Source organism: Equus przewalskii, chromosome 30 (genome assembly GCF_037783145.1).
Source record: "Equus przewalskii isolate Varuska chromosome 30, EquPr2, whole genome shotgun sequence".
NCBI lineage: Eukaryota > Metazoa > Chordata > Mammalia > Perissodactyla > Equidae > Equus > Equus przewalskii.
This window is the reverse complement of record NC_091860.1, coordinates 9,612,950-9,636,960: the sequence shown is the minus strand read 5'-3', so window position 1 is coordinate 9,636,960 and position 24,011 is coordinate 9,612,950. Positions and strand designations below refer to the sequence as shown.

Genomic DNA, 24,011 nt, shown 5'->3' with positions numbered 1-24,011 from the left:
TCCTAAAATGTCCTCTTTACTAGATCGCCTTTTCTTCATGCATTTATTTAGGCTTCAGGCAGAATTTCTCTTAAGCCAAACCAGAAATACTTTTTTAATTAAATGTATTTTAGAGAAGAGAAATTAATTTTTAGGTTTGCCTAAATATTTCCAACGCAGAAATGGTTCTCATTTATAATCAGGATGAAGTTCCTTGTTAGGAAGTCAATTTCCTGTTCGGTCCTTATGGCCTCCATTTAAGCCGTACCCCAGTGGGATGCCCCTTGGATTTTTTGAAATGGCAGTTGTGATAAGGGAACCCACTGAGCCTTTTCTTTGTCGTTAAGAATAGGAGGAGCTTGATGAAATTCTCCTCCCTGGGAATGAGAGCTGACTGTTTTGGAGCATTTTCAGCTACGGGAGATACGTAGCTCTCCCATAGCACTTGGGTGAGCCAGAGTGAGCTCAGTGGTCACATAATCCCCAAATTTCTCTTGAGAGCGACTTCTCCAGTTACTTGACTCTTGCACACGTGATGGGAGCATAGCATGATGGAAATGATGTGGTGTGTGTGGGGAGGACATTAGAGCCCTAAGTCCTTGTTAGAACTCTTCCACTAGCACTGTAGGACAGTTTGTTACGTGGTCAAACCCATGATGGCTACAGTTTCATATTATTTTGAGTAAAGGAGAAGGAGTGGGGGTAATTTTAAAGGAACAAATTAGATACACTGGAAGGAAAAAATGAGAAACACTATGCAGAGTCTTAATTGATGCTGAATGTCTTCGCATTCCCCTACTGGAAAGTTCTTACCCTTTAAACTGAGAGAAGAGAGCCACAAGTTAAGCTGTACCAAAGTGATTATACGCCTCTCCTCTAGTCTTTAAAGTTAGGGATGGGGGTTTGTGATGGCAAGAGAAAGTATTCCAAGAGGCTCTCAATGTCTGGCCCCCATACTCAGTGTCTGCAAATGGTTCCTGGACCCAATTCCACGGTGTGTGGAGGCCTCCCCATACTAACAAGCAGTTCTCAGATACCAGCAGGGTGTCTGAGCATTCATCTCAGTTCTGATACTGTCTACCTGGAGGTTGAGTCAGATTCCACCGGTAAAGGCCTCAATCCCACAAGACTGCCCTACACTTTCAAGGCCAGTTGCAAGCCCAGGTTGTCACCTTGCTTCTGATCAACCAGCTACAAACAGGAGATTCTAATGACCTGCCTCCAACTCAGGATGCCAATCACATATTTCTGACCAATTGGCTATAAATCAGAGGTTCTCACGATCTCCTCCTCAGGTTTGATTCATTTGCTAGAACGGTTCACAGAACTCAGGAAAACCTGTTTACTCACTAGATTACTGATTTATTATGAAGGATAGGAATCAACAGCCAGATGAAGAGATAATAAGGCGAGGTCCCAAACAGAGCTCCTTTTGTCCTCGTGGAGCTTGGGACCCAGCACAGTGGCACATGTTAAGTGTTCTGGTTCCCCAACATGGAAGCTCTCTAAAGAAGACCAACGAGCTGTCCTTTTTGGGTTTTATGGAAGCTTCATTATGAGGTCGTGATTGACTAAGTCACTGGCCATTGGCAATTGATTCAACCTCAAGCCCGCCCATCCCCTCCCAGGAAATCAGCAGGTGGAACTGAAAGTTCCGATCCTCTGATCATACGGCTGGTTCTCCTGGCACCTAGTCCTCCCCCTTGATTGGGGTCCAAAATTCACTTTCATTAACACAAGCAAAGACTCATTTCACCATTATGGCCCTGAAATATTTTCAGGAACTGAGGACTGGAAGCCAAATATTGTAACAAAAGATGCTCCCGTTGTGTTGTTCTTATCACTCATGAAATTCTGAGGGTTTGGGGAGCTGTGAACCAGGAACTGTGGGTGAAGATGAAATATATCTGAGAAATATATTTTGGTCGTGTGAATGACCAAATATGTATATTTCTTATAAATCACAATATCACAGTATCTCTCTTCCATTCTCCTACTTCTTAATGGAGAAGAAGAAATGGCTTAGGAATACATGTAGCCACTATACTTTCATAGTTCACTCATGTTTGGTATACTACTAACCTTATAAATCATGTTTTATTCTATTGCTTTAATGAAACTGATTTCATAACTATAGTATGAAATTTGTTCTTTTCCTCCTTTTCTTCTTGTCATAGTACATATATGTTTTTCTCAGCATTATTTATTTACTCTTCATTCATCATGTCACAAGTCAAATAAAAAAGATTTATGACCAAGAGATTGTAATCTTAATAAAATAAATTTAAATTCATCCGAGTATTTTACAGAGTGGCTTTTTTTTTTAATTAAAAAGATCTTACTATTATGGATTTTGAAAGAGTAATTTTCTCTTCAGGAAAGGGATGAAAAGAGCAAGATTAGAAGGTAGTAGGTAGTAGACATGGATGTTACACTAACCAGCTCTGTGAGTCTAACTTCTCTGAGCTTTAGTTTCTTCCTCTCGAATTAGAGTTCTGGTCTAAAATTCTTTCCAGCGTTGTGATTCCATGATTCTGTCTTAAAACAGCGTAGACATTAAATGTTATTGTAAAAACATTAAAAGGCTTTCTTTTATTTATTACTCTGTGAGTTGTTTCATGTGCATGTGATTTTCTAGAAACATGACTAAGTGGCCATCTTGCGATTTTATCGTCAGGATAGCAGCCTGTTCTATTTCTGGTGACTAGGCGTTTAGCTAACTAAAGGCTATATGCTGTCTTATATGATTTAACTCTATTTTCCTTTTTTGGAAAGGTAGGCATTTATTGCTTGTGTGACTAGTTTTTGAAAGCTTCTAAATATCTTGTATTTCAAAGAAGCAAAATGAGCCAGCTAAGAGTTTTTATTTCAAATCGTTAGCTTTGCCCTTGAAACAAGGTTAACACTGCAAAGAAAGGAGAATCATCTGGAGTAGTTCTCCGTATATGTGTCTTTCTAATTACATACAAAAGTAGCCATTTATTTATCCCTTTTTAGTTCAATGAAATTAACGTATTTGGAGTTGTATTTGATTAGCAGGAAAATGGCAATTTCTCCCTTTAAATAATGTAATGAGAAATTACAAAAAATAGTACTGAGCACATAGAAACCATTATGACCTTACTTTGACAAAATTAATTCTCTGTTTGTTAGTCTATGTTTCTTTGACATTATTCATGTTTTTCTCACAGTTCTCTTCCTATGATTTTTTAAAACTAGGATATTGATGAAGAGATTGAAGCGGAGTATAATATCTTAAAAGCTCTTTCTGACCACCCTAATGTGGTCAAATTCTATGGGATGTACTTTAAGAAGGATAAAATAAATGGAGATAAGCTGTGGTTGGTTCTGGAGGTAAGTGTTTCAGCATTATTTTATGGGTGGAAATGTGCAGTGTGGTCTTGGAATGACAATGTTTATGTAACATTGGCACCATAAAGCAATTCTTCTAGTATGTTCCTGACTAGTCACATCCTCAGTAGAATATGGTGCCCAGCTCTGACCTTGTCATCTTAAGACACATTAGGAAATTAAAGAAAAGCTACCAAGACTATTAAAGATTAAAAGGAAACACCTCTACAATAAAAGACTACAGAAACTAGGATTATTTTCCTTGCGGAAGAACAAGCTTAAGAAAGACTCAAATATAATTTTTATTTATTCATCCACATTTTGTTCAACTAATATGTGACTGAGACTCTGTGCCAGGTGGTAGGATATAAAAGAAAATTAATGTAAGTGAGGCTTCATTAGACAAAAATGGTGAGCTGCAATTTTCTTTTTCTGTCTTCGTTGAATAGTAATGACAAAAACTACGGAACCAGGTATTTATAATTATGGGAAAAAAAAACCTTACTGGAAATGGTATTGAATACTGAATAATTTGCCAGAGGGAAATTGTATAGTCTGCCTTTTCAAGTCCTGAGACCAGGTTTGGACAATTCTCTCTAACGCAGTACTAGAAGGTGACCCGCTAAGGTAACTGCCAGTCCTGGGAGGATGTGTTTTTTTCTGTTTCCATTGAATATTATTATTCAAATGCGGTAGTCATTAATTCCAACACAATTTGTAAGAATTTTTAAAAGTTGCTTTTATCAAACTCAGTACTATAAAACCTTTATTTGATCACTGTAACAGCATATATTTGTTGCATTCATTAAGATTTTATTAGCATTCGATTATTTTTTTTTGGAATGTTCTATTGGTTCTCCTGCAGTGGCACAATGATCCTTTATAAATTATATCGTGTCTCTTATATTTTTTTTATTATGGTTTTTAAATGGTTCTACAAATAATGGATCATCATTGTAGAAAATACTTGAAACTATAAAAAGAACCACTCTTAACGTTTAACGTATTTCCTTTCTTTTTTAACTTAATCATTTTTATCTTTTTTGAAATAAATACATTCATTTGGTTAATAAAAAGCAAGCAGACCCAAAGGGCATATAATACAGAGCAATAATCATGTAGATCCAGGTTAGTCGTGCCACCATCTTCTGAGCAGGTCTGTGCTTTTGATGTGTTGATTGCTGGACCTGGAAACGTATGGCTGAGCTTCTCTGCTTTTCCGTTTAGTAATCTGTAGTCTGAATTTTGGCAGGGTTGGTATCTGTACTTCCGGAACCCTCCGTCCTCCGGCTTGGTTCTGGAGGTCAGTCCTGCATCTGACCTCTGATATCTCTCTGCTGCTCCCCTGGGTGGAATCCAGCGTTTCCTGGATCCCTTGGTGGGGCAGCAGTGTGTGCCTTACTCCCATTATCTTCTGTACTGATGTCACCAAATTCTGTCTCTTCAGTTCAATTTCTCTAGGAAACAAAACCTCCAATCTCTTGCCTGCATGTGTATGTGTGTGTGTGTGTTTGTGTGTTTGTGTGTGTCTGTGTGAGAGGAGTGCTTCGGCAGGCTCCTGGATATTGATATTTTGTATGTGAGGTACGAGGGTATCAAGTCTTTTGATTGACGATTTCCAAAGGATTCCTTGCCTTGTACCCCTTCTCTCCCAACTCCACCTCCACTTTCACTGTTTTGGAGCCTTGTCTGGGGTCATCTGCTCAGGTGACCTCAAAATAGCCCTACTTAGCACTTTCCTTGTGGCTTTTAGCAATGCGTCCATTGCTAAATCATTTACTGCTGAGTCATGTGCTTTCCGGGTTGAAAAATTTCACTGAAATCTCTTGTCCACTTCTTTCCTTTTTCTGTTCTCTTTTTTCCTGTGGTTTATACTTTTTTATTGCTTTACTAGCATTTTAATGGAGATTCGTGAGTTAGGAAATAAATTTATATGTTTAATCTGCCACCTTTAATTGGACCATAGAGCCTTTCAAAATTGTATAATAGTATTTTCAAGAACCTTTTCAAAATCTGAGACCGTGTATTATATTATTTTATAGAAGTTTTAAATTTTTTTTCAATAACTAGTTGAGTTCTTTAAAAATAGGCAGTTTATTTTGATTTCAGGATTACTTTGTATTTCTCACTTTAGTTTAAGATAGCTTTATATTTTTAGTTGTCACATTAAAACAAGCAAAATTTTCACTCATCTAAATTTAGTTATCTAAGTAGTAAAATATAAATTATGAACTTAAGCTGTTTGCCTTAAATTAGTGGAGAATTTTAAAGAGCTTTTTTTCATGTTTGTGTTTGTATGTTTGAGATGTAATGCTGTGCAAATCTTTCGTGTAGTCTTGAATAAAATCTTGTATCTTTATATTCTTCAAAACATTTTCAATAATGCAGCTTTAATTTTTCTCCATGTAGAATCAGTGGCAGATTAGCATTTGAATGGAGACCTAGGTATTCTGCCTAATGTAGGCCTAAGTGGGCAAGGGCACAAGCTATAAATCTTTGCCCAGAGTTTAAAAATATTGAATGAGATCAATCATTGTCTTTTATGCCTGTCAAATCCCCATTCTAATTATATTGTCATTTCTCAGTATTATCACTTGGAATTAGGTGAGACTTGGAGACTCCTGATCATAGTTAAATGTTCTTTTGGGAGAACAGAAAAGACTGATTAAAATGATTTTGGAACATTCAGTACGAGCAAAGCGGCTTCCTGATGTAATGAATCAGTACAGACCTAACAGCTTCTTTGAACTTTATCCTTGTATTTTATTATCAGATGGAAGTGTTGGAAATATCCCTGAACGGCTTGAGAAAAAAGAATACATGGTAGTTTATTAAAAGAGTATTTCAGAAATCTGATCTCTGAACTTACAAAGTGGGGAAAAAAGGTAAAGAAAGCAAGAAGTTGGCAAACTCTATATAAGATAATTGATTTGCATATGCAAATTAGACTAATTGCATGAACACATAAGTGGCTAGATGTACAATTACCTGATTTATAAACATGAATGGTGCAGGTGCTGCTTTGGAGGCACTTTCAGAAAATTGGCTTGTGGCATCAATATATTATTCTACAAAATGACTGCTAATTATACCTCTTATCGTAATAAAGTCCAAATAAATTATTTTGCATGAGGATACCAAAGGGGTGGCCAAAGAGGGGTGCGACGTTATCCAGAGAGTCATATTGACAACACTAGGTTTCTAATGAGTGTGCACCTAAAGAGGGTGTGTCCCAGAAGGGGTGAGCCATCAGCGTCCCCTCGTTATCAGCCCAGCAGATGGAGAGGGCGATACCAGCTCAGAAAACTCCTGCCCAGTGACTTTTCACCATGAAAAATTATTTTATTTTTATTTTAATCCAGAATTGAAATCCTAAGAAGAATAATGTTCACTCGGATCTTGTTGGGAGTCTATTTTCTCTATTATTTAGTGGAATTATTTCTTTGACTTTGATACAGTTTTTCTCTTTCCTGTGTTTGCCCTTTGTATTTTTCCTTCATTTTGTTATACTATAAACTTTTGAGCATGAATGATATACAAGGCTCTGTTTAGGAATGACTTCCTTCTAAAGTCTCTGCATGTTCATTTTCAGGCTCTAAATGTTGCCAGCTTTAGTAACAAAGCACTAGTTGCTAGCTCTCTGAAATTTCAGTTACACACTTGTAACAAAACTATCTAATGAGAGGAAGGGTCAAGTTTTCTGCTGTGGGAACGGATTTGGTTTTTTTGCAGAACATCTATGGGGATTTTTATTGTCTCTTAATGTTTTAGGTTTTCTTAATGATGTAGGTATGGCGGGAGAACTAATTTTTTTTTACTTGTGCCTCATTTTGAAATACCATCCTTCTATTAATTTCTGCCTATTGCTGTCACATCTCTTGACTGACCTGCTTAGTAAAATGTAGATCCTTCTTTTGGCTTTGTGCCTCCTTGAACTCCTCGTGTCTCCTGTTGAGGGTCAGTAGCGAGCATGGAGGGGCACCTGGGAAGGTGAGAGTTGGTTAGGTTTCTGCATATGCTTCTCACTGAACTGAGGGACTAAAACCAGTCAAAACGGAGTTAAATCAGTCTGGAATCAAGCATTTACTACTTCTGGACACAAAGGGAAAAACAGATTTAACTGTAATTTCCCCCTTTTGGTTGAGTGAACAGCCACATTTTAATTTATGTAAGGATTCCAGTCTTCTGCCCTGGGACTATTTGCTTAGTGTGTCCTCTGCCATAATGGAGCTGAAATTCAGAGTTAGGACATCCTCCTGTGACAAGACCCTTTCCCTCATAATCCACTCTTAGCTGTAATTGCTCTTTCACAGTGATACATTCTATTCTTTATCTGAATTGGCCCTGATTTGTTCATTCTTAATAGTGACATTGCTTTCTAATTATAGCAATTTTTCTCTTTGAAATTATGTGCCTTTCAAGAGATCAAAGACTGGAAATTACAGGTGGTGTTTGGAAGCACAAAAATTCAGTAAATAGTCATGAAGGTTCTCACAGGCACATTTCAGGTAATCGAAGTGGTTTTCATGGACATAAATACTACTTTCATATGTCATGCATTGTCGGCTATTCTGTTTTTATACTTACATCTAGTAGGATAAGACCTGTCATGAGGCAAGGAAAGAGGATGATAAAAAGAAAATGAGTTAGAATGAACGAGTGGTTTCTATTTGTTCTGCTATTAACTCTTTAATGTTACTGCCCTGGAGACAGCACGTACACAGAAGGGGGCGTGAGGCTGCTGCAGGCTTGTGTGTGGGAGGGGTCGGGGAAGCAGGGCAGGAGGGAGGCCGGGCTTCGGGGTTACTCTAATAGCAGTGCATTGTTCCTGCCTTCCTTTCGCTGTGCACAATTGCAGTGGGAGAGCAGACTGACAGGATGATTCCTTTCATGTTCTTGGAGCTGGAACAACCATTCGCAGCTCTCATATAAAAGGCTGTTATTTGGTGTACTTGCAACAGAACAAGACAGTCAATTACTTAAGAGTCATTTCATTTTATTTTTTGTTTAAATGGCAAGATGGAAAACAGTCTAAATGTATTTCTTCATATGCTTCTAACCCAGAAAATGTATAAATAATATATAGAAGGCTTGTATGTCTTTCTTCCCTAATGGTACTTCAGTGCCTGCAAAAGCATCTGCTCTCTGAATAGGGGTTCCAGTTTACCGTATTACCTCAGGGGAAAAAATATGAGATGACCTGAGATGTTTTACCATTTAAGTTTTTTTACCATACACATAAAAATATTTCTGCTAAGTTCTTTTCTTTGTTTTTATCATAGATTTCTTGTTGCTAACATTACCAATATTCGATGGTGTTTTCCCAAGAATTGTGAAACATTTTAGGGTGAGGGAACTTTTATATCTTGATTTAGTGGTTACACAATTGTATACAATTACCAAAATACGTCAAACTGCATACTTAAATGAGTCAGTTATAGTCTATGTCAATAATACCTTAAACATACTGCTGCTAGTTTACACATTAGCAAAATAATGTGAAAATTTTACAAATTAAGAAACTACACATTAGGAAACTATTAGAGGATGGTGCCATTCTCATTAATATCTTATCGGTATTTTATTGGAATGCAGAATTTGATACATTAGTGTATTTTATTGAAATTAAGTCAAACATAGCACACTTTGAAGAGGTACCTTCCATGCCACGTGAAACGATGGCCTTCTGTCATTTTGTGTGTGTGCATGCACAAGTGTACAGAACTTAAGCTTATTCATGCAGTCACTTATTAGTTCCATAAACTTATCTGTTACTTTGGGGCAGGCATTTTAGTGGGTTTTGGGCATTCTATAGGGAACAAGACAAACTCTGTCATCGTGGGGCTTATACTCTAATGGTGGAGAAAGATAATTTAAAAGTAAATAAACAAATCAATTAAATAATTATACATTTCTATTAGTACCATGAAGAATCTAAATGTGATGTTAATAAAGAATGAAAGAGAAGACCTTTTATGAAAAGAGAAGTCAAAGAAGGCCTGTCCGAGTAGGTAATACTTTAATCTGCCACCTGAAAACAAAGGATAGTTTGGGTACCTTTATTCTTTAATATATCCTCCAAATACTCTGATGATAAGAATCACACCCATTTCAAACCCACTGGAGTGGAAACTCCAGGAATGAGGTCTTGGAAACTATTCTTTTAAACAAGTAGTAAGGTGATTCTTATCAAAGGAAAGTTTGGAAAACACTCAGAACTTCTCAGATTTCAGTGTGCATAAAAATAATCTGGGACTTCTGTTTTTGGCCATGACAGTAACTTGTGTCATCATGTTGTTGGGTCATAAATAACTAGAAAACTGGATAAAATATATTTTTAAAAACCCAAGACTTTTCAAACATTGGAAAAGAGACTGCTTAGGACTGGGACATTGAGAAAGGAAATAAATGAGGGGAACACCACAATCACCTCATCTTTGTTCTTGGAGGCAGTTTCCAGACCACAGGCACAATAAGGACATTCCTAAGGAGATCACAGCAATCTTGCTGAACTGAAAATATTGCAAAGGCAGTGGTGGCTGCAATATAGAGAGAAGAGGGAGCTAGGCTGAAAGAAAGCATAATTATTTCCTTGATTCTTTGACTGAAAACCAAGCTGGATGTGTATAGGGAAGGATTTCAGGCAGTTGGGTAAAGAACAGTTGCTAGGGAAAGAATTACTGAAGAGCTGTCATCTGAACAACTACCAGAGTTTGTGCAGATTTGAGAGGTGCTTGAGTTCTGACCAACCAAAATGGAGAAACTTTGGTGAACATCTGAGGCATTCGGTAGAGACCCCTAGAAAGGTTATGCACTAGAGGAAGGGTTGAACTAGCCCTAGAATAAGAGCTCCTCTAAGCCCAGCTCTGAAAAGTTCAAAAACAAGGCTTGAAAAGTTCATGTTGGTCCATAAGTAAGTTAACTGCTGGCCACAGCAGAATTCGACGTTGTTAATGGAGCACAACAAAATTTAGACATTCAAATGTAAAATTAATAATGTCCAGCATCCAATAAAAATTATTAGATTTGTGAAGAAGCAGGAAAATGTGACCCCATTATCAGAGGAAAAATCAGTCAATAGAAATAGACCCACAAATAACCAAGATAATGGAATTATCAGGTAGTGACTTTAGAATGGCTTTAGCATTTCTTATAACGTGGATCTACTAGCAATGAATTCTCTCAGCTTTGTTTACCTGGGAATGTCTTTATTTCTCCTTCATTTTTGAAAGATAGGTTTGCTGGATATAAGATTCTTGGTGGACACTTTCTTTCTTTAGCCTTGAATGTGTCATCCTTCTTTCTTCTGGCCTCCATTTTTTCTGATGAGAAGTCAGAGTTAATCTTATTAGATTCACTTGTACGTGACAATTCGTTTTTCTCCTGCTGCTTTCAAGATTGTCCTTTTATCTTAGACTTTCAACATTTTCATTTTCTGTGACTAGCTGTGGATCTATTTGTGTTTGTCCTACTTGAGTTCATTGAGCTTCTTGGATGTATAGGTTAATATTTTTCATCAAATTTGAGAAGTTTCAGCTCTTATTTCTTCTACAAAAAGACTCAAACATGAACGTTGATAGCACTTTTATAAAATGAACAAAGTAAAAACTACAATGAATATTAGAAAATAAGAGTTTCTGCTTTTGTGGCCTCACACAGAATGGAGTCAGACTAAACAAATGGCCTTAAAGCATTCTTAGAATAAACAAAAACAATTGAAAAACAACAAAAATCAGAAATGCCAACTGCAGGAATTAGTCTTTTTCCAGAAATTTGAGTGAAAATATCATATTCTCTCCTAACATAGTAACGACTGAATAAATTTAGAAAACTTATAAAGACTGTCTTTGGAAGTTAGTTGTAATGATTTGTTTATAGAACATCATCCCTTTTTATTTAAGTTGGTTTTTTTAAATGTTTGACTACAGCCTGAGTAGGGAATTCATTTTCAGTGCTGCTCTGTTATTTGATTAGTGTAGCTCTGCTTTAAGAAAATTATACTTCAATTTTATTTGATTAAAGAACATTAAAGACCTATTATAGCATTGTGTTGCAAAGCTATACTTAAGGGTTTTTAGATTTCCTGTTACAAATCCCCCTTTTAGTCTATCTTGGTGATTTAAGAATTGCAAGTGTAAATATCACATAACTCATTCCTATGGATGCAATTCTTCTTAAAGGGAAATCATATATTCATTTTTTATGGTCTATTCCCTAATTCAAAAACATTTGCATTTCATTATATATATTTTAGTCCTTCAAATTCATTTAAAAACATACTTCAGTTAAAAAATTTTTTTAGGAAAGGCATTTTATGCTAGCTGAGCAAAAGTAAATTTCACCCAAGATCATATTTGAAATTTCACTGATTCTAAATGAGGATTTGGAAAATTCATGGTCAGATCTCATTTTGAGCATCTTTGGTTTTTTTTTTTTTTCCTTTTTTAGGAAGAGGCCAACCACAAATTAATTTGTGGCTTATTGAGATTTGGTACCTTTGGTCTGTTTAATAATTTCCGTATTTGTTGTATTTTCCCTCTCCCCCATTTCTTTTTCCTTTTAACCTAACTCTTCTTGAAGTTTCATTCAGAAAACACTTTTCTATTCTGAAAATTAAACCACTGTTCCTGTTTAGGTAGCAGCCGGAGAAATAAACTTTGCTATTCCCTGCAGGGACCAGGTGCAGGAGAGGTTGGGCGGGGTCCAAGAGGAGGGAATTGTTCAAAGCTTTGATTCCTCCCAGAAAAGGTCCATGTGAAGCCTCACCCAATGATTTCCACTAACAGCAGACCCAACCATAGTCAAGCGGGTCAATTAATATATGTCCAAAAGGGAAAAAAATAAGAAAATATTATTTTTCAGAGCAAAATATGCTCTGATTACTATACCCAGTCTAGTTGCTCCTCTACTTAAAGTCACTTCAGCATTTTTCATGACCTGTTACCGAAGGCTGGACACCAAGGGAAGAAAGAAACCCGTCAACCTCTGTAACCTACCACCATATCAGCTAGTGCCTTGGGGCCCCTTATTCTGCAAATTCCTCCATTATTTAGGTTATCTGTAGATAGCTCTTCTTCCAATTACTTGCGAAACATCAACTTTCATAAATATGTTCCTTTGCTTGTTCATTTACACATTGAATGGATGTTTATTGGGTACATCTCCCATGCCAGGTACTGCTTTATAAATAATAGCTCTTTGGGACAATCATTCCCCCATCACTATCTTCTTCTTTCTTCCCCTCAATCACTTCATCCCTTTCCAAGTACAGTGTGACCTGAAGGATACTCTACCAGCAGTTTTCACTGGGCCCTTTACAGCACTTTATGTGATAAAAAGGAAACTCTCACATTTTTGCTAACACCACATTTATGTATGTATGAAATGCAACTATTGAATTCTAAATGTTAAGAAACTGGAGCTTTGATTTTTTTGTCATCTATTATTTGAGAATTTGGGGAGGGTATAAAAATCCTTCCCACTTTGGAAGATTTTTCTTTTATAAACTTTGGTCATTAATATTTCTAGCTCCATTCCATACTGTTAAAAGAGTTACAACCAATAAGTGGTCATTTTTTTAAACGCTTTTTGAAATAATTGCATTATTGAATAATTTTATTTTTTATATCATCTAAGTTATTTATACCTCTCTTCTTTGAGAAGCTGATTCTGAGTTTCATCTAGAAGAGTAAATGTACAAGAAGAGCCTAGACATTTTGGGAATTTAATGAGAGACAACTTCCTTTACCTGATAAACCAACTCTAAAGTTACAGGGTTTGAAACAGTTTAAAACTTGATGAGAACAGACAGATCAGAAGACTTGAATAGATAATCTATAGAAAGGCCTATGTATTTCCTGGAATTTAGTGTATAGCAATGATGACATCTTAAATGGTAGCAGACTATTTGGAACAAAATAAATATTATACATCTCAAAAACTGTAAGTGAATTAAGTACAAAATGTATCAAAAATGGTAAGATTATAAAAGGAAAACATAGAAAAACATTTTAATTACCTTAATTAAGAGAAAAGCCTTTCTTCTGAGCATGACCAAAACAGAAAAAAAACAGTGAACATTAAGAACAAAGTTGATAAATTGAATTCTCCATCTCCCCAGCCCCCCAAAGTACACTTCTCCATTGCAGAAGACACTATAACCAAAGTGAATACACCAGAACCACCCGGAGAAAACTCTTGTCAACATATATGAGGGCAGAGTCTATCCTGTGTTTAAAATCTTTCCTTTTTTCCCAACTTGATGTTATCAGTCTGTCTGTGAAATTATATAGTAATTGCTCAGAATTATTTTATCCACAAAACTACAGTTCAAGACCTAACATTTCATCTAGGTGATTGTTTTTTAATCTCTCTACTTTCAACCTTGGCACTGTGGACAATTTGACCTGAATGATTCTTTGTTGTGGGAGATGGTCCAGTGCAGTGTCACGTTTTTAGTAGCACACCTGACTTCTAGATGCCAGCAGCAGCTCCTTAGTCCTGACAGTCAAAAATATCTCCAAACATTGCCATGTGTCCCTGTTTGGAAACCACAGTTCTGATTGTATTGTCAGCCTATTGAGAGCAGAAGCTGTCCTAGTCATGTCCTAGTCATGTCCTAGTCATCCTATCTCAGTGCACATGGTAACAATTCAATAAATATTTGTTGTATATAAAGGAATAAAGAATGACTTCTCTAAAAATCTTTCCTGCACCAAAAATGCTATTAAATGAAAACTTATGTATATCAAGAATATTTTCTCTGTTAGTTCCTCACTTATGTTACAATGTATTAGATATAAAATGCAACCATGAGTAGAATGGTTTAGATAGTTTCTGAGAAGACTCTATAGGGAGTCTTTCATAACTTGGGTTAATTTTGTGTGCCCCTTCATTGTTATTTTAGGACCTTTTCCTATACTCTTGCTATTGGTGGATAGATTTTTTTTTTAATTAATAGACTTTATTTTTTGAAAAGTTTTTGGGTTGCAGAAACATTGAGCAGAAAGTGCAGAGAGTTCTCATAAGCCACCTTCCCCCCACCTTTCCCTATTATTAACATCTTCCATTTAGTGTGGTACATGTGTCACAGTGGGTGAGCCAATAATGATACATTATTGTTGACTGAAGTCCATAGTTTACATTAGGGTTCATTCTTTGTATTGTACATTTTGTGGGTTTTTTAAAAGAATTAATTTTTTAGAGTAGTTTATATTCACAGAAAAATTGAGAGGGAGGTACAGAGATTTCCCATATACTCCCTGCCCCTACACTTGCGTAGCCTCGCCCATTATCAACATCCCCCACCAGAGTGGTACATTTGTTACAACTGATGAACCTGTGTTGACACATCATTATCACCCAGTCCGTAGTTTATGTTAGGGTTCACTCGGTGTTGCATATTTTATGTTGTATTTTGGTTAAATGTGAAGACTCGACTCTACAATCAGACTGTCCAACTGTATCTTAGCCCTGTCACTACTGTGTGATCTTTTCCAAGTTACTTTATCATTTTGTGCCTGACTTTCCCAACCTTTAATATGGAGATGTTAATAATACCTACTTCAGAGAGTAGTGAGAATAGAGAGAAGACATGTAAATGGATTAGAAATGTGCCTGGCACAAAGTATGTGCTTAACACATCTTAGCTGTTATTATCTAATCCATAATATATCAGAAGCGTTCAGGCATCCAACGAAATCTGATGACCATGTTAGGAAAAAGTTTAGGGGAAAATATATTCAGTATTTCAAACTAGGATGCTAGAAATATACCTCCTCTCACCTCCTTTCTCTGCCTCCGTTTAGGTCAGTGGAGTCAGGGAAATTATGGCTCATAGTTCCCAGGCCCTGGCAGGTACCAAAGGCGGGTGGGAGAGGAGGCCTAGCGGGTCAGGGTAAGGGGCAGAGAGACCACAGACAAGAACCCTGGGAGGAGAGGGCTGATAGCAAAGGCTAAGGATCAGAGATCAGGAGATCAAGTACTCATGGGGTCAAAGCTTCATTGGGACTGTTTACCTAGTTTTCTCCCATCTTATACTCCATTACTGGTATCAATATTTCTCTGTTCTGCAAATATGCAGCTCCTTTAAAAGCTTTCTTTGGGATTTCGTGTTACCTAACTTTGGAAAACCTGTATATGAAGATTCTCTTACCATTTTCCTCCCTCTTTTTTTTACATTTAGATTCCCCTACTTTTTGGGGGTGCAGAAGGAAGAGGCGAAAGATGCTAGTCCTTACTTCAGTGCCCTTTGAAATTTTGCTAGAAAGGAGGTGTGTTTTTTAAACTAATGTACATATATAACAGTATATAGCCATATATTGAGGTCATAGACTATTGCACTATTAATTAAACTATCAAAAATTAAGGATGCTTTTAAGCCCTAGATCCTAAAATTTGAGAAGAATTTGTAGAATGATAATTCTTATCCTTGAATTTAAAAATCAAGCACAGTGCTCCTCTAAATTCTCTTCTAAAAATTAACTCATATGAAAATTGTGTTCCAATAATTAATTGTACACTAGTGCAAGTTTATATGTTTATTTCATTTATGAAACCATAAAGATGATGGGAGTAATCATTTGAAACAAAAAATTGGTAGAACAATTTAAAAAAATTTTTTGAGAAAACCTTTTATAGCAAGTACTTAAAATGTCATATCCGTTTTCATTTCTATCTTGAAATATTCTTTTATAGCTCTGCAATGGAGGCTCAGTGACTGATCTTGTGAAAGGATTTCTGAAGAAGGGCAAAAGAATGAGTGAGCCCATAATTGCCTACATTTTACGTGAAGCGCTAATGGTAAGGCAATTTAAGTTGTTTGTGCATTAATTATGAGGCAGTTCTAGTTAAATAAAAAATGTGGAGCCTATTTTTAGAAAAATATCACTACATTAGTATTTATTGATGCAAGGGTATATGCAAAATCTGAAATGTTTAGCATAACTAATTCCTTTTTTCCGTTAGAAATCTATCCTTCTTTTGTCAACAGACCTCTGAGTTCTCATCTCCTAAGTGTATTTCTGACGTTGTGATTCTGATGAAGGTAGAGAATGTGTATTTGGAACTAATAGTTAGGTTTTTGTTTGCCATTATTTTAAATCAGTATGTAGAATGTTTTCTTCTATTGAGATCAATATATTTTTAATAAAATATTTGATAACAGCTAAAGAGTATGCTCTGGTTTTGTGAATTTTTATGTAATCCAAAGTAGAAATGATGCACTTTGATTTGACTAACTCAATGTGAAACATTTAAGAATGTTTGAATGTTAATTTTAACATGTATTTCCTGTTGATTTTGCAGAAATGCATCCATCTGAAAAATGTTCCTTTGTTTGATGCTTTCTTGAAGTCCTTGTATATAGGGACTTTTATATAAAATGCTTGCATATAGGGACTTGTATATACAGCCCTGTGGCCTAGTGGTTAAGTTTGGCACGCTCCTCTTCAGAGACCTAGGTTCATGGGTTTGGATCCTGGGCGTGGAGCTACACCACTTGTCAGGCATGATGTGGTGGCAACCCACATATAAAGTAGAGGCAGATTGGCACAGATCTTAGCTCAGGGAAAATCTTCCTCAGCAAAAAAAAAAAAAAAAAAAAAAATGTTATTATATATTTCCCACTTCTAGGGACTTCAGCATTTGCATAACAACAAAACTATCCACCGTGATGTAAAAGGAAATAACATCCTGTTGACCACTGAAGGCGGAGTTAAACTTGTAGATTTTGGTAAGTTTTGCTTGAAATGTGTGAGTTTGGGCAGCAAAATGAGTAGTATGATGTGATTTGATTGCTTTCCATCAGCCTTGCTTTCTAGGCATTGAAAGTAGAGAAAAAACAGTATCTCAATGAAGTAAGAAGGTGCAGAGATTTTTGAAAATTTGGCAAATGAGAAATTCCCAGGAAAAAGAGAAACTTTTGTCAAGTCAGCTAGCTTGTGCCCCTAAGTCCACTGTAACTGTACGTGTGGTTAATTCTCTAAGATAGAGAGCACCCAGATGATTTCCCTAAGCTTCAGTGGTAATCACACAGCCCTTACTAGTGATTGCTTTACAAATGGGCGTGTGCCCAAATCCGGGATTTTGAGACATGGGGGAAAATCTTCAAAGGTCTCGGGGACATTTCTTCCTTCCTAAGAATGAGGCACAGGCAAAGATGGTCTCTTGCTTCCTTGGACGCTCTGTGTCTTATTGTGATGCCTGAACCTGCGCAGCCGCCTCCGTCTGCCCTGAGTTGTTCCATCCCGAGTGGAAAGGCCACTGTGAGGAAGGCAGAGCTGAGAGACTGGAAGAATGAGGGTCCTTGATGACATAATCGAGCCACTAAATCCGCCAACTTTGGAGCCAGCCCCATCTCTGGACCTTTTGTCCTGTGAGAGAAATTTCCGTATTTACTAAGCCAATTTGGAGTTTCTGTGTCATAGCCAGGGGTACCAGAGTTGATACCTCTACCCTTCATCTGGGCAGTTATTTACTGGTTTTGACAGTGTTTTCCTGCACCTCTTCTCATTTGATCCCAACTAATACACTAGTCCTGTGAGTGGACGACGTTGTTCTAAGAGATCTCAATGTCCTTCAGTCATTCCTCCTCTTCCCTTCCTCCCCTGCCCTCTCGCTGGGTAAGGTCTCCCTCCGTGTGCTTCTGTACCCTGCATGTTTCTCCATTTTTGTCTTTATCACAGAGAATTATAATTATCTATTTGGTCTTTAGAGATAGATCAAGATACTTAGAAATACACGTAGACAGGGTCTTTGAGAGGTGGGATATGTCTTATTTTCTTTTGTAGACCTACTGCTTTGGGGATGGTAGTTCAATGAGTGAGAGTTGAATGAACGAATCTTCCTTCATCCTGCATTTTGGGAACTGAAGCTTAGGAAGATTAATTGATTAACTTTAGAAATCTGTTGTTTTAATATTTAAGTATGTAGCTCTCTAGGAATCTGGCTTAAGTGAGAAATGAATTTCAGAGCATCTAGAGAAGAATGGGTGAGTAACATATCCTTCAAACAGCCGTGCATCTTCCTTTGTTTCCTCAGTTTTGCAAACAACTGAGCAGCAGTGAGTTTCACCGTGAATTCCTGATTAATATCTGGGACGCAGCTAGTGTGTCTTGCTATTGGAGTTTAGAGCTGCGCGTCTGAACAATCTGGCTGGGTTAGGGTACTAACAGGAAATTGTGCTTGACATTTAAAACAGTGACAACAAACACTCTTCGCTGCTCCACAGGAAGGGCCATGACTCTCCTCAGAAAATAATTTTGGCTCCACTCTAACAGACCCAAATGGTGAACTTGATATTTAACTTGAGGTCTCATAATTCTGTTGCTGTAAAAAATGGCTACAGTAAGTATAACCTAGGTTGAAAATTGTTCAAACCAGTGTAAGTAAACATCTTCAGTCATGAAAGAAAGACTCAGTAAACCAGTAGCTTTGAGAAATGCAACTTCTTGGGATACATTCCAAAGTAATCTAGATTATAAACATATACCTAGATAATAAATAAAGGACCTTTTATAGGATATCTTTATAAAGCAGTCGTAAGTTAGAAAGCTGACAAAATGAGAGCTTTGGTTTTAGATTAATTGACTTATACACTTTCAGCAATAATTAGAAAAGAGATCCAGTTGCCTATTAAATGTGTTCCCAGCATCTGATATTAAAATGATATTATTTGCATATAAGATAATGCTTATATTTCTATCCTCCATGGTAAGAGGACACGGATTCAGTTCACCTAAAATAATTCATAGGTTTTCATATGAATTAAAACCCAAGGATGGAGGTGCATGCATAGTGAAACTTCTCAAGGGCAGAAGGAACAAGATGTGATAAACCACAAACTCCAGAATCAAACTGAAAATCGTTGTCCTCGTTTTATGTTTAAATCACATTTTCAGAGAAGGCTGAAGCTAGGTGAAAGGGTTTTAGAATACATTTTATTTGAATTTCTCACCTCATAAAATATATGGTAAGCTCATTATTGGATACTGACGATCTGTACTTGGATGGCCACCAGTCCTCAAAATGTCCAAAATTGAATCCCACCCCCTCATCCATCCCCAGAAATCTGCTTAATCTCAAGTGTTTCGTGTCTTAGAAAAGTCACGAGTATCTACTCAACCCAGAAATCTTCGGCTCATCCTTGGGTCTTCCCCTCCCACGTCTACAGCTAGTCACAAAGCTCTCTTTCTCTGTTAGACATCCCCAGACTCCTCCTTATTGTTCCTGCCTAGTCTAATCGTCATCTTTGAGGGACCTGCAGTTACACGTTACTGAACTCCCTGCGTCTAGTCTCACTGCCCTGCTGCCAGTTCATCCTCCACACCGCAGCCAGAGGGACCTTTCAGAAAGCACGTCTAGTCCTGCCACTCTCTTGCTCAATTTCTGTTCAATGGCTTCCTCTAGACCTTGGGGAGAGGTTTGCCTTATGACCTTCTGTGCTGGCACAGAGCGAGCACTTAACGATTGATGCCTTTTTAATACCCCTTGGTGCTCAGCAGGTACCCTCTCTTCCTATTACCTACTAGGGAGGTCAACCTCTTTCAGTTCCGTAAAGGTGCCACACTCGCGCTCAGTCAGGGCTCTTACACATGTCATTGAGGAGGTACTTTGAAATTTATTCACATGCTTTTCTCTTTTGCCTATCCAAGAACATGGTCTTCACCCCAGTCTGCCTGAGGCATCTCTCTGGGGGGAGATTAAGATTTGTTCCAGAAGGAATGCAAGAAGATGACTGAGGTAATAGTATTTAACATTCCAAAATAGGAATCTGTAGCAAGACCTAGGCTATCTCTTAAGAAAGGACTGTCTAAGTTGTTTTGTCTTCTCTTCAGCTCATGGAGAGAGAATTTGCGGGGATAAACCACAGGGTTTCATGTAAGAGAGAACAGAAAGAAGAGGGAAATTCTTACTGATTCTAAGGTAATTATAGAAAGAAGATATAGAGAAGGAGGTAGGAGAGTGAGAGGAGCTTTAAAAAGTGAAGATGGCAATGAGGGCAGAAAGGAGCGCTTACCCTCACTCTTCCCTCACTGTCATTCCACGGTCCAGAGGAGGCCCCTGCAGAGTCTGCCGCAGTCCAGCTGCATCCTTGTTACCTGGAGATGTAGAGTGAGGAGGTGGAGGAAGCACTCACTCTCACTTTCCCCACACCCTTACCCTTAGTTTCCTGAAATCCAAAAGTAACTGAGAATATGGCTGGGGAGTTTCTAGATGGGGCTGCTGGGGAGGGGCAGTGAGGCATAGAGTAGATCACCTGGGCGAGGTCCGAGCAGGAGTCACAGTCAGACCTCAGAGTGTTCTCAGCTCCAGCTTGAGCCAATCTGAGCCTTCCTCTGCCAGGAGCAACTTCAGGAAGCCCTGCCTGCATGAGGAGCAGAGACCATGAGCTCACCAGATGCAGATGCCAGCATGGGAGGCCAGTGGGGCACCTAGCAGCAGGGCAGACAAAGTCACATGGTCCAAAAGGCTAGAAACCCACCAAGCCTGAGGACCCTCTCTCTGCTCCCTGCCACAAAGTTTGTAAGCCATCCCTCTTCCTGTACAGACAGTTCCATCTTCAGGAGAGAAAGAGGAGGAGGGACACCATGTAAGAGAGGGAGCAAGCACTTTTATCTAAGAGAGACGGAACTCTATCTAGAAGGACTTATGGGTTTGTTGGGTCTGACTAAGCTTTACTTCCCTTGAGCCAGTGGGTAGGAGGGTAGAGAGAAACCATAATAGTTACAGGGAAATTGAAGAAATTACAATTTCTCTGCTTATCTAAGTATAGTGTCATTAAATTTTGTGACCAGTTACAAACATGATGCTGCTTTCCATGCATAGAAACTGCTCCCACTGCTGCCCCAGCTAACTTCTGTTTGCCTGGCTGAGTGCCTCCCCAACGCCTTATACTTTGATAGGCACTCGGTTGTCGCACTTGATTGTAATCCTGTGTTTAATTTGACCACCTTCCCTGCTAAGCGGTAAGCTTCATGACCACAGGGTCTCTGTCTGGTCTCTCACTTTGTCCCTAGCACCAAGCATGGTACTGGCACATTGAAAGTGCTCAGTAAATACTTTAGGATGAATGAAGAAATGGGAGGTGGGACTTTCCGTACAACTGTGTGGCTGCGAGAAAGTTGCTTAAAATCTCTCAGGACGTCTATCTGCTCATCTTTGGGTGTGAAAAAGAAGTCTGTACCTTGTACGGCTGATTACTGTGAAGAGTAGATGGGATGATATGGGTCAACTATTTAGTATAGTTACTGACACTTTATAATTTAAAAAATCTGAGCTATTACCATCACTATGAAATCATATTCTCACTTAGCCTCTAAGTCAGTGTCGTACACATAGTAGGTACTCTATAAATAGTAAATAGTTGCTAAATATGAAAATCTGAGTTCCTGAAACAGGTGCCTCTTTCTGTTTCGAAAAACCAAAAATAGTAAATTCAGTATTACTTAAAATATCAGGCTACTTAATTACACTAAAAGTAAAATTCAGTTTGTTAATACTAGGAATACAGCCTTTAAGAAAATCTTTTGTGTTTTTGTTAAGTGGAATATGCTTTTATAAAAAACCACCAGACACCTCAGAGAGTAAAAAGACAAGTGAGCTTGTAAACATTATTAATGAAATACATTAGCTGTCGTGGGTATACGATCAACCAATAAATACTATGACCTCCCAGGAGATAAACCCCTTTAGGCAAGTCAACTAGTGTTTGAAAAAGCAGTCCTTATCTGGAATACAAAATGAAAGAGAGGCTAAATTTAAAGGGCAGTTCTCAGTTCTCATTTCTATGGATCTCTCTCTGGGGAACTTCATTTCTAATAGGATAGTTAACATTTCAATACCAAAGTACAGAATGTACTTTTTGTGATTTATTTAGACATCGTTCTTATGACAGGGTATTTTATGGCTTTAAATTTCTTATTACCCACATGCCCAATTTTAGATCAAATCCCCAATGAGTAATGTAGGTCAAAGAGAAGTTGTGATTTATTTGTTAATAACCCCGTTTTTAGCATCAAGTGAAGCAATTACACCTGAACTTAAAAACTATGAAGTTCCCTTCATTCCTTTTTCTTTCTGGATAATTTAGAACAAAAGCTGTTAGGTGGGGCCAAGCACGCATGGGAGTGGGGGAGTGCAGCTCAGCACGTGGTTTGGAGCCTGAGACCAGTAAAGAAGGTGTCCATGCAGCGACAGTGGTGGTAGCGGTGGCTGAGCATGGGGTGCTGAGTCCCCAAAGTGGGACAAGGAGAACATCTGTACAGGGGGATGGTGGTGACCGCATATGGGTTGTCAGTGCCTGAGTAGGAGTCAAGATGGAGACAAGAGATTGGTTACATAAAGGGGACTAAATTTACTGAGGACAATGGGAGCCAGGTTTCTTACTGGGAAGAATTACAATTATGGAAAGGGAGAACACTGAAGCCAATGGTGTCGAACTGGAATTGGAGGTATCAATGTGAACTTATGGTTTTCAATATATAAAAACAATTGTAAAAAGACATATAATGTAAAATGTATGTGGTGTGTGTGTGTGTACATGTTACCTAGCTATTTCCACAAGAAGGCATGCAAGCATTGATGCCCCGAGAGCAAGCGCAACAAGCACCTAGCTCTTAGTTTTTGAATACAATTCTTAACTAAAAAAGAAGCCAGGATTCTTGGGGAAAGGCTGATTTTAAAGAAGCCAGGATTCTTGGGGAAAGGCTGATTTTAAGGCTATGCAAGACAAGCCTGGAACTTATTGTGCCAAAAAGTAAGGAAATGTTCAAAGAATGATGGAGACGTTTCAAAAGAACACGGTAGCCAAATTGAAGCAATTCTTACTGCCCAAATCTGGGACAATTTGAGTGTAAAATAATTATAATACTGATGGTAATGATGGTAATCCGTTGAATAAAATAGAAATCCATTAATCCATACTTGCATCTTAACATACATAAATACATGAATGGAAAGAAGCAAAAGCTTTTCCTTACAGAAGAATGCCAACTAGTGACATAGAAGGAATGATGGAATTTAAAAAATTATCCTTTGGCAACCATCATAGTAATAATTAATTCAACCAAAAGTTTCAATGGATGCTAAAACTAATGGGTTAAGTTTTGATTAAAAATAGGATATTTATGTGGTCTCAAAATACCTCTCCACAAAATGCTTAATTACAAAGGAAAAAGAGAAATTTTATAGGGGAGAAGCCTGGCAGACACAAACTTTATCAAGTGATCAAAGTGAACACAACTAGTAAAGGGACAAAGGAAAATCATGTACCACCTGACAGCATGCAATGAGAAGACCTCAGTGTCACTTCTCTGATATTCCTACCAAAAATGTAATCATGAGGGAATATCTTGACAAATCCAAATTTAGAAACATTCTACAATATAGCTGGCCTGAAATCTTAAGAAAGATCAAGGTCATGAAATTTAAGGAAAGATTAAGAACTCCTCCAGATTGAAGGAGACTAAAAAGACGTGACAAGGAAATGCAACATATGATCCTGAATTGGATCCTTTTGCTGTAAGGACCTAGTTGGGACAATTGATGAAATTTGAATGAAGTCTAAAGTTTAGATGGTAGACATGTATCAGTGTTCAGCTTCCTGATTTTATGAGTTGTGTTGTGGATATGTAGGGGAATGTCCCTGTTTGTACGCTGAAATATTTGAGGGTGAAGCAGGA

General features: G+C 37.7%; 1 protein-coding gene across 21 annotated transcripts in view; it reads left to right on the top strand.

Moving 5' to 3' along the window:
- Positions 1–24,011, top strand: part of MYO3A (myosin IIIA) — a 219,313-nt gene that overhangs the window by 22,244 nt on the left and 173,058 nt on the right. For 18 of the 21 annotated variants that reach the window (XR_011534969.1, XR_011534970.1, XR_011534971.1 and 15 more), the window contains exons 4-6: positions 3,199–3,333; positions 16,027–16,131; positions 16,963–17,062. Coding sequence is in view for 15 of the 21 variants with exons in the window: in XM_070600908.1 (XP_070457009.1) it covers positions 3,199–3,333; positions 16,027–16,131; positions 16,963–17,062 (340 nt within the window). In the remaining 6 variants the exon portion in view is untranslated. Of the gene's footprint in view, positions 1–3,198; positions 3,334–15,514; positions 15,603–16,026; positions 16,132–16,962; positions 17,063–24,011 lie in introns of all 21 variants that reach the window. The other 3 variants (XM_070600904.1, XM_070600903.1, XM_070600912.1) reach the window with 1 other exon arrangement.